The sequence below is a fragment of the Bidens hawaiensis genome, unplaced genomic scaffold (assembly GCF_021521415.1).
Source record: "Bidens hawaiensis isolate Kalapana, Puna unplaced genomic scaffold, B.hawaiensis_p1.1 tig00048428_1, whole genome shotgun sequence".
Classification (NCBI taxonomy): Eukaryota; Viridiplantae; Streptophyta; class Magnoliopsida; order Asterales; family Asteraceae; genus Bidens; species Bidens hawaiensis.
Window position 1 is genome coordinate 44,777 of NW_027498682.1, and position 11,926 is coordinate 56,702.

Sequence of the window (11,926 nt, forward strand, 5' to 3'; positions counted from 1 at the left end):
ATAATAATCTTTAAAATTAATTGATTTACAAATTTCAAAAAAAAAACATGCATTAAATGGATATATCTATACACATGTAAGCTAATAATGAAATTTGCAACGCACATATAGACAAACCAGTTTATAATCGGGTTAAACCGGTTTTTATCTAAGCGGTTCTTAAAAGTTGGATTTTAAACCAGTTATAACTTAAAACTCCAAACCGGTCAAAAAAATTAGATTTATAGCGGTTCAAAACCGGTTTTGGTAAAATCAGTTTCAAACCGGTTCAGTTACGATTCGGTTTTCAGGTTGGTTCAGTTAACTAGTTTTTTGCCCTCCTAAAGGTGTTCAACGGTTCGGTTAACAATTTATTAAATTTGTTTGGTTTGATGAAAGAAACATCCCATGTGTATTATTTGAAAGAAACATCGACCCACCCTCTTTGCACGCGATTGACAGTTGATCCATTCAACCCGTGGCACTACATCCTAGCATTTTGTTATATCATTATTCGAGACATTGTGGTGCAATGCCATTTCTTTAGCAATCAGTATTTTGTCGGGCCTCACCGTCATCCACCAATCGCCTTTACTATTCAAATTGGTAACTTTATTGATGTAGATTTTGACCATCGCCGTGGGATGGTAATCGTGCTGACAGAGTTTGGTTGCTGAATTGTATTTTCTTCTGTGAAAAATGATGTGTCGATCTACCAAACTAGAGATCTTGCAGACCTTAATGTCATATAAGAACACGTCAAATGATGTGCTAAAAGTAGTTTAATATTATTAACTAAAATTACGCTAATCTAGACACTAAGTAATAAATTCTAGACTCTTAAACTTAACTAAACTACTAACCGCAAATGAACCGATCGAATCTAGTACAGCTAAGTAAGTCCGAATATCGAACCCACGAGACTCTTTTAATTACGTTAACTAGCTAAATTAGACTCAACTACAAAACAAGACTTATTATTTATATTTGTTTTGGGGGTTTTTATTTAAAATACTAATTTAATACTATTATTAAAAACTAATTAAGAAAACAACTTAAACGAAAACAAAGTTTGTTATGAAAATAAGATGATGATGAGAAAACTACCTAGGCTAGACTCCCCTAAAGTTCGGTAATGAATTGTCTCGGGAAAATATTTAGTTATGGACTGGGATCATAAAATAGACACTTAAAAGGAAACCCAAATAGGACCCCTGACCCTTCTCAAGAGAAAACCTATGGATTTCTAACAAGTTTTAACGCACACTAGTATTGAAAATCAAGTTCGCTTACGGTCACCCAATTGTTTATAATTTAGTTCCTTTATACGAAATCCTACCTTACAGCGTGGAAATCAAAGGCAGTTTAATATATCGAATCGATTCAATAGACAATAATTAAATAATCAAACCTAGACGGACTCCTTACGAAGAACTAAATCTAGCAAGATCAAATAATAAAAATCTATCGATAACCTAGCACCTTACAGCTATTTAGGTTAGCAGCACACTTAGGTTTATTTAATTAAATAATATTATTCCTATGATCTTATTCGAAATCAATCACAAAATAATCAAAAACACAAAGAAATTGACCTAATAGCAACCTATCATAATGGCAAACAATAATCAAGGCAACTATGGAATAATAACAATTAATCAAACAATCCTAAATATCGATACACATCAATTTAATATAAGTAAACCTTTTACTAAACCATAAAAACCATGAAGCAAATAAATCCCAAATCAAAACAAAACGTCAAAGTAGGTTCATCATAAGCCTAGACAGTCTATAACGTTTAGCCTAGCATCTCAAAAACAAACAAAACAATAATAGACGAAATCATGGCGAAAATAAATAAGAACGGAAGAATAAAGGTGATAAAACCCGGAGTCTTCGTCTTTGATCGATAAGTACTTCGCCGGCTGATTCCTCGACTCCAAAGCTGCCGGAAACTCGCCGCGGACGCCTCGGAACTCACCAAATTCGTCTGGACTTCAAGGTATGATTAAGGGTGAGTTTAGGGGTCTTTATATAGGCAACAGGTGTCCAAAAATACATTAAGTCGGCTAACACACGGAAGATTCTGGAAGTTGGGCTGACCATAGGGCCGCCGCGCCGGGCCTGGCCACCCTGGCCGCGCAGCGCTCTGGCGTGGCTGGGAGGGGGCCGGTCGGCCTAGCCGGTCCGGTTCTCTTCTGGTCTGGTCCGGTTCGTTCCGGTTCTCCAGTTCGGCTTGTTTTTGCTCATTTTTTCGCCCTCTTTTCACCGGAATTTAAACCCAAAACCTAAAACATTCAAATAAGTTAGTAGTATACAAATCTTACGAGAAAAGGAACAAAACTAATAAAATAATAAATAAAATATACACGGGATTAATGTATAATAAACGTGATATCATCAAACAAGTGGTACAACCATTCCCTGCTGAATTTCAAGAATGGAGAGGGGCATATTGGTGTAGTGAGCGATATATAGTTGCATTTGATCTAGATGAGATTCAAATTCAAGGTGTTTTGTATGGGTTCATCAGGCACACTGGACTGGTAACTTAAGACACGTGTTGGTAGATGGTATAACTGAATTTATTTCTAATATAAACGAAGGTCTCCTTCCGGTTGACTTTGCACATTTTTATCAACGCAAAATCATGGTTTAAAAAGGGGAGTTTATTTTATATTTCACCTTGTTACGCTACAAGGTGTGCATGATATGGTTATTTTTCTCTATGATATCGATGATCGTTTGTGGACCGTAAAGCGAACTCCTAGGCCACTGAGAGGAAATGGCAGACGTAAAAAAGGATGGAAATAAAGATAAAGTAAGAAACATAAGAAGCAGCATGTACAACCTATAAGGCATAACTAAGCTGCAGAGTGTATATGACAAATCTATATAATTTTCTTTTAGCTTTAATATTCTAAGTTTTAGAGGTGTTAACAGCCAAGATGAGACAAAATTCGACTAGGCTCGAGCTCATCCTGCTTCGATTTAATCTTTGAAAACTCGAGCTCGACACGTGAGTTGTTTTTTTAGAGCTTGTGCTTGCCTCGTATATTGTTTATTAAGTATTAAGTAATTTATATACATTGTGAATTATTGTTATATATAATGATAAAAACCTTAAGCGTGCTTAAGCTCAGCTCAAGCTCGTGTAGTACTTTAAATAAGTCAAAGCTTGGCTCGAGCTTGATTGTGTAGTGTGAGAAAGCGTGTCTTGACAATTAACATGTATTTTCTTTCGCTTGTTTTTGATGTTTTTAGGTTCCTCATGCCTGAAACTTTGGAGTTACTTAGCCGAGTTTAACGAATCATGCATAGTAATATTCTATCCCAAAGATCAGCCAATATACTTTTTAAAAAATTAGGCTTTGCAATTCAAAATGGGTAGCATCAAAACTTGTTGCTCATTTAGCTTATATTTAGATATAATCATCACTTTTCAGTTTTATACTAATTCATTATATTTTCTTATAAAAGAAAAAAAAATACTTGCAAGTAGGGCTCTCACTTTTACCCGAACCCGAACTAACCTGAACTCAAGTAAACACTAACCCTAACCCGAACCCGAACCGAAGTAATTCAGGTTGGTTCTTGGGTTTGATTTATAAGTTTCGGGTCAACCCAAAACACCCGAATAAACTTTTAGTTTTGAAACTAAATATATTTTTAGGTATAATAGGCTATCTCTTAGGCTCTTAGCTACTAAACTTATTAGAATTTGGCTCTAATCAACTGATGTAATTCTAACTGTTATGAATCGATTGGTTATTATTAATTTACGTTTTCCGTTTATTACTAATAGCAACTGTAATTGAACAACCAAATCACGTCTGATTGAATATGATTTTACTGTTCTTTTGAATTGTTTTATCAAGTTATGTTGGTTTATTATTATTTGCGTTATAAGAAAATCAAAATATGTTTTAATTTTAGCATTTTAGTTTTTTAATTTTTTTTGTTTCTTACTTTTTTTTTTCTAGGAAACTCGAAACCCGATTAACCCAACTCGAAAAAACCCGAACCCGAAAAACCCATGAGAGATTTGGGTTGAATATCGGGTCAAGATTTAAAACTTTAAAACTCGAAGAAACCGAAAACCCGAAACCCAAAAAACGAACACGAAGAACCCCTGCTTGCAAGTCCAAAATAGATGAAGAAAAACATTATTCCTTGCGTCTGACCACAACAATCCGGCGGAAAGAACGAAATGGCGACGGGCAGCGGCGGAGCAACGGCGGCGACAAAAAATAATATGGAACGAGAAACAAAAAAGATTTGAAACAGAAGACAAGAAGGCGTACTTAGAGTACGAGTTAATAAATACTACTACTACTAATAATAATAATAATAATAATAATAATAATAATAATAATAATAATAATAAAGTGATGGATATAACTCACACCTTCGTTCCATCAAGCAAAAGAGGTCTTGGGTTAGCTTCACATCTCGCTGTTGCCGCCTTTAATCACGCTCAAACTAATTCCTTATTTGTTATACCCACTTGCTCTTACATCTCTGTAAGCTCTGCTTTATTCTATTTTTTACATTCATTTTTTTAGGATTATTTATTTATTTTGTATCATTGTATGAATTAGACATGAAATTATTTTTCCTGTGCGTTATACGGGTGTGCGCTGTTCGGTTTTTTTAGTTTTCAAACCGAAACCGAAATCGAAGTCGTTGGTTAATCTATTTTATTAACCAATCGGTTTTCAGTTGATCGGTTCAGTTTATTCGGTTAGTTTGTCGGGCTTATGGTTTGGTTAGTTTTGGTTAGTAACCAAAACCGAAATTGGGATAAAATTTTTGCTTAAAAATACATGAAATGGAGGTATAAAATCTAGAAATATATGAAAATATAACTGGTTCGGTACCGTTCAGTTAATTTCAGTTAACAGAGGGTACAAAAAAACCGATAACTAATTTTCGGTTAGTTCGTTTCTTGATTAATTTCGGTTCAGTTTTAGTTAACGGTCTGGTTATTGCTCACCCCTACAAATTACATCCTAAATTCTGCGATTGTTATTATCTGTAAGCTCTGTTCCTTCAAATTAATATATATTTTTTTAGTATTTTTATATATTTTGAGAAAAACCATAAGCAAGCCTCAACTCAGCCTGAGCTCGTTAAGTACCTTAAACGAGCCAAAGCTCGGCTCGAGCTTGTATGTGTTAAGTTAATGCATAGTAATTTTTTTTTTAAGTATTTTTATATAGTTTGAGAAAAACCATAAACAAGCCTAAGTTCAGCTTGAGCTTGTGTACTACCTTAAATGAGCCAAATCTCAGCTCAAGCTAGGATTTGTGAAAATAATGCATAGAAGTTCAAAATGGTAAAACTTAAAAATACACAAAGCTCGATAAGGCTTGAGGAGGCTAAACAAGCTTCCCATACAAGGCTCGAGCTCGGGCTCGATAACTTAACGAGGTTTATTTGAGGCTCAGGCTCGATAACTTAACGAGGTTTATTTGAGGCCCAGGCTCAGAAAAGCTTGTATCGTTTCGAGCTTTTTTATCGATTGGAGCTTCGGTCGCTTGCAAACGGCTCGGCTCGTTTGCACCCCTAGTATTCAGCATTGGCGAAAAGTGCTCCTAAGCACTAGGTCGGGTTTTAGGGTGAAAACAGGTTTTTTACTTTTTCTCAACATTTGAATCTTAGGTCAGAAATTATTTTGCCTGTGCATTGCAGGGGTGTGCTCGGTTCGGTTATTAGCATAAGCCTAAACTGAAACCAAAATCCTTGGTTAATCTATTGTTTTAACCAATCGGTTTTCGGTTGATCGGTTTAGTTTATTCGGTTAGTTAGTTTGTCGGGATGTTGGTTAATTTTGGTTAATAACCAAAACTGAAATTGGGCTTTTTTTTTTTTTGCTTAAAAGTACATGAAATGGAGGTATAAAATCTAGAAATGTATGAAAATATGAATGGTTCGGTTCCATTCAGTTGATTTCTGTTAACATAGGGTACAAAAAAACCGATAACCAATTTACGGTTAGTTCATTTCTTGGTTAATTTCGGTTTGGTTTTAGTTAACGCTTAACGGTGGTTATTGCTCACCCCTACAATTTGCATTCTAAATTCTGCGATTGTTACGATCATATGAACGATGTTGGTATAATGCAACTTCATATAGAGGTTTACTCGAGTGATTTGGGAAAATTGGATTTTAATAATCCAAAATTCTAAACCATGACTGTTGGCCGATAATAATCCATACTATCAATTTGGATTCTGGCAGTCTGAACTTTCATTTTTCATTATTACCAAAGGCAATCCTGGTAGCATAATCGTCATTGATTTACACTTGATTTTGACTCGATATCGCTTACAATGATGATTATAAACTAAATCGGGAAGCATACAAGCGAAAATCGAGTGGAAATAAAATGTAAAGCGATTGTAAATTTATAATTATTATGCTACTAGGATTGCCCTTAGAAACGAAAGTGAAAGTTAGTAATATCAGCAACTAAATTGTCAATAGGAATTATTATCAGCCAATGGATCGTAGTTTGGATTATTAAATGCAGTTTCTAGTGATTTGTGCTGTTTATTTGGGTGACTACATTTGTGAATCTCCTGAATTTGCCATTTATGGATAAGAATCACAGATAAAGATTAAGAAGAACCAACTGCTAATTGATAAAGGGTCTCTTTGATTGAATATTATTGTGTTTAAAGTTATTCATACTTTTTGATCGAATTTCATTTAAACGAATAGTGTTTACATCGAAAGCTAACGGGCAACAAGCTGCTGTGACGACAGCCCCTTTTGAATAGCAAACCTAAGTCGTTTAAAAATTACATTTGTAGGTCTTATATTCATAACTCGCTGAAATCGAATAACGTTTGGTTTTTGGTATTTTGTGTATATTCAGGACACTTTTCTACCCAGGAATCCAGCTTGGAAGTCAGTCTTGTTCTCTGAAGATCTCAAATCTAGCATTTGAAGCTTACAGATCATATGTTATCCTGGCATTGCTTGCTTAGTGTTATTATAATAAACTTACTTTTGATGCATATTGAGTAAGCCAATGACCATATGTTTATGCATTGCTCAAGGATATTGTGTACACTAAAGTGAATGCCCTTAATAGAACAAGAATCCAAAGGTGTTGTATTTGAAAAGCGTAATTTACATTAACAAAAATTTTAATAAAAATCTTTATCTTTCTATCGTATATTTTGTTATCCTAATATAAATCATAGATACATAATTTATCATTTTTATTTTATTTATAGAAGAATGCAACTTTGCATGTGATCAAATTTCTAGTTTCTTTCCTTAATAAAATTTCATATATTTTTATTTATATAAATAATATATATTAAGGTTATGAGAGAAAAGAAGTAATGATACTTTCAATAAAAAGAAGAAATATAAATAAAAAGTCAAGTAATAATCATTAATCACGTCAATTAGATATAAATTAATTAATAAGCCAGCTATCAATAGTCTTTTTTTGGGTTACCTGTGGCTGTGGCTATTGCCTTTTTAAGTTTTAACAGATCTAGAGATTGCTTGTACTTCAACTCATCAAGCAGGACTTTTTTTTTTGGTTAGTAACTCTTTCATGACTTGGTAAGAACATTCACATTGGAGTCCCTATAATCTTTTATGTTTTGAGTTTAAGCTAAAGATAACTCGCTCGTTGTCTCGCCTAAATTAATTTTCATCATTAATTTCTGTTTTATACTTATAACCGATAATGTGTTCACGTCTCAATCTTCTTGAAAGTTGAAAGCCTAAAACGAAATGACAATTTGAGACCCTTTTAACGACTAGATTCGCATTTTGGGTTTCAGGCACACATGTTTTAACCTTAAACTAAATCAAGTAGATGAAAACTATGCTAGTGCTAGTTAGTATATCACAACTTACTTTATTTACTATTTACCAACATTAAAGTAAAAAATAACCCACAAAACAGGCATAAAGTTAACATCATTGTATACATGGTATTTTCTGATCTGATAAAACATTACAAACATGGCTAAATCCTATAACATACTATTAAACAAAAACAAACTGAAACCTTGTTTACCATCTAAACAGCATGAATAGAATTATGCTTCGAATCAATAGTTGAACTTTGTGGGCCCGGATTACTCGCGTGAAATGCAGATTGCCGGGCCAGCCCTCCAACCAGTTTCAATGAAGCCGGTGCACCGTCACCGATTGACTCTCCTAAAGTCAACTTTGACATGCCAACAAGGTCATCCACATTGATCGGGCTCTTTGAATGAACCGCAGTTGGTTTAAGAACTTCGTGAGACTCGGTTTTGACCGATGTGGGTTGGTCTTGGACCGACCCTGGTCCGGGCCAGTAGGGGATTGTGACTGGTATGAGTGGAGGCATGTATGCGGGAAACATAACCGGATACATGCATTGTGGACCCTCAAAATTTGCAGGTGCAGGAGCGGGTGCCGGGTCAACATAAAAGTCAACCGTGTTTGAATTTGCAGAGTCCATTGACTCGCCTTCATCTTCTTCCTCTTCGAGTGTCGGTATGGTTAACGGGTTGTTTATAGATTGAATCTCGGGTTGTGACAGGGTCTCGCCATGAGTAGGCACCATATTAGTGTCTGGAGACTACACAAATTCAATAAACAAAAAATATTTAAAAATAAATTAATTTAAATCTTGATGTATTTAAATTCTCAAAATCATAAGCAAACCCTAATTAGTAATTACAGCCCAATAGCCCATTTCAACCAAATTGCTTGTGAATTAATTATTTGGGTCTCAAACGGGTTAAACAAAAGATTTAGATACAAGAATATATGTCATTTTGAAACTTTGAGGCACATAAATAGGGTTTTGGGCCCAACCCGGTCCGGGTTGGTCAATATTAGTCAAAACCCGGGTTCTGGCCAAACCGGGTCTGGTTGGAACCAGTTTTTGAGGGAGAAAAGATTGAGCTTGACCGATTTTAACCAATTCGGGTTGGTCAACAAAAGTCAAAACCGGGACAAACCAAGTCGGGTTGGAACCGGGTTTTGAAGGAGGGTCAATTCAACCGGGTTCAAACCGCCCATTTTGACCCGCTAGCCCAACAAATTATACTTACATCATCAGCTACAATATCAAAAAGACTGGACCGTCTTTTTCTCCTAGAAATATTGCTTTGCCTTATGAAATACTTTTGCGCATGACTTGCAACTTGAGTTGGTGTTCTTGTAATCACATAGTTTCTAGCAATCCCGCGCCAATCGCCTTTCCCAAGCTTTTGCAAACCTAATAAAAACATCCTATGTTCTTCCTCGGTCCATGGAACACCTGCAAACCAAATAGCATTACACCTCTATATCAACTCATCATAAAAAAATATTAGTCATTATTCTAGTTTCTCAAACAAGTTAAAAGATAAATTGTATGCCAATTGCATTTTACATGTTTATTGAAAAAAAACATATAATTGCAATAAACAAAATGTTATACAAATGTGTGCATAACTTTAAATGATTTAACATAAAACTTTATTATAACCATATACAAGTTCATAATTATAACCTTTATTGGTGCTATGAGAATAATGCTTACCTATGTCTCAATCATCAATACACATTTTTGTGGGTAAGACACCAATTTGATCACTCTAGTAGTCTAGTTCAAATAATTAATTAACACTCATTTTTAAAAAAATATAAAAAAATTAGGGGTGAGCAGCAAACCAAACCGAAAACCAAATTAACAGAAAACCGATTAACCGAAAACGGTTATCGGTTTTTTTGTCCCCTCGGTTAACCAAAATTAACCGAACCGAACCATTCATATTTTCATATACTTCTAGATTTTATACCTCCAATTCATGCATTTCATATATTTAACCTCCATTTCATATACTTTCAAGTAAAAATCTTACCCCCAATTTGGTTTTATTAACCGAAATTAACCGCCAGAATCGAAAACCGACAATTAAACCGAATAAACTGAACCAGAAACCGACAAACTAACCGAATAAACCGAACCAAGACAAACAATCTGACCAAATAAATCGAATAAAAAACCAACAAACTAACCGAACCGATTAACTAAAAACCGACTGGTTAATAAAATAGATTAACCAACGACTTTGGTTTTGATTTCGGTTATGGCTAATAACCGAACCAAACCAAACCAAACCCAACCCTGCACCCCCCTAATCAAAATGATCAACTCCAAGTTTTCGCAAAATTGAATAATAATAATAATAATAATAATAATAATAATAATAATAATAATAATAATAATAATAATCGATATAACCAAAGATCCAACCTTTTTTCCTCTCACGGCCCGAAGACGACCCGGCAACAAAATCCTCCGACCCGTACCCGTCACCGGCAGCGTTATGATCCGGCGTATCTCCGGGCGAATCAAGATCACCACCACCGCCGCCGGAAAACCCATTCAACAAATTACTGCTACCGGATCCGGAATAGTGACTCAAGTTACCCATACTCGCACTCTTCCGGATCGACCCATCAGTTATCCGGACCCCAAATAGCTTCACACCTCGATTCGGACAAGTTCTTGAATTGTGTCCGTTATTACTGCAATGAGAACATCTTCTCGTCATAATAATTAGTAGGTTGATCGTAAATTGATGAATTGGGTGTAAAGATTGGTGGGTTTGGTTGATTTGGGATTAGGGTTTGGTGGGTGTTTAATAAAATTGGAATTGGATTTGGATTTGGATTTGGATTTGGATTGAATGAAGAGTTTGATGAAAAGTAATGAGAATAATATAAAGCCAAAGAGAGAGGTAGCTAACAATAACATGATCCATTTGGGACATACATAAATCATGAGTAAATACTATGAACCACAAGTGTTAAGTTTTGTTGGGTGCTTGTAGTTTCAGTAATTGGCATATGAAGTCCTTGTATGTTGTGTCAACTTGGATGGTTGGATTAGGCGGGTGCAAAGTCGGTTCGGTTGGATTATGGGGGGTTAAACATAAACATAAACATGAGTTATAGGACCATAACTGAATGGTTGGTTAAATGTCGGTTTTTGTGTGGTTTCGATTAAGCATTGGTTGATCTTTTAATGTGTATTTTATTTTAACTGAAAAGGGCTCGATTATGTTGTTCCAAGCTCAATTGTAAAGTTTTGAAGCTGAAGTTTGTGAGTTCCAAGCTTGGTTATAGTGTTCAAGACTATGTCATAAATAGTTGCAACGTAAATCTATGTCCAAAGTTGGAATATGGAGGTATAAAGCATGGGAATAGAGTGATAAAATTTGGAAAAACGCAAATATACAAGGTTTGGTTCGGTCTCGGTTAAAGTCGGGTCAAGAACATACATTAACTGTAACTATAATTGAATGGTCGGTTAATCAGACTCAGTGAAGCATAATCATCATTTTGTTTGGTTATGGTTAATTTTAGTTAATATTCTTGGTTAGCATTATGGTTTTCGGTGATGGTTCATGTTTTTGCTTACCCCTAACTAGGATCATGTTAACATGTCTAGTGCAAGTCTTGGAAAGAATCTCTTGCATAAATGCAGGCTAAGAATGTGTACATCGTACCTAAGTCGGCCTGATACCCTCCTAGACCTCACGCACGTTTCGTAGTTATATGATGTTTATTGTAAAATAAGGATATATTTCCCGTGAAGGAGTGATTAAAATGATAAAAGATATATAGAATTCCATGTTTGGCTGTCAAGATTCGTTGTTTGATTATTATAGTACAAACGTAAAATCTAGCACTTGGTTGGCAGGTGGATATGCGGGGCCATGTTTCTAAAGTTGACATTAGTTGGCTTCACTAAAATGAGCATAGCCCGTTAATAAGTTTAGTGGTCAAATTGGTTTCATTACAAGGCATGATAGATTAAGACATGCCTATATGTTTATTGATCTTGTTTGTATGTGAGAAATGAGTAGAATCTATTAGGAGGTTTCATGATTAATCCCTATAAATGAAGTCACAATCAAGATAGTTC

General features: G+C 35.0%; 1 protein-coding gene and 1 pseudogene across 2 annotated transcripts; one reads left to right on the forward strand and one right to left on the reverse strand.

Annotated features, from left to right (window-relative positions):
* Positions 1 to 4,192: 4,192 nt before the first annotated feature.
* Positions 4,193 to 6,979, forward strand: LOC143597529 (acetyltransferase At1g77540-like; annotated as a pseudogene). Its single transcript, XR_013146927.1, has 2 exons — positions 4,193 to 4,505; positions 6,866 to 6,979. The product of XR_013146927.1 is annotated as an acetyltransferase At1g77540-like (transcript).
* Positions 6,980 to 7,903: 924 nt separating this feature from the next.
* LOC143597530 (transcription factor MYBS3-like) lies at positions 7,904 to 10,550 on the reverse strand. Its single transcript, XM_077076011.1, has 3 exons — positions 10,250 to 10,550; positions 9,060 to 9,268; positions 7,904 to 8,581 (listed from the first exon to the last, which is right to left on the reverse strand). Exons 1-3 carry the CDS (start codon positions 10,548 to 10,550, stop codon positions 8,036 to 8,038), a joined length of 1,056 nt encoding a protein of 351 aa, XP_076932126.1. The 3' UTR covers positions 7,904 to 8,035.
* Positions 10,551 to 11,926: the final 1,376 nt, after the last annotated feature.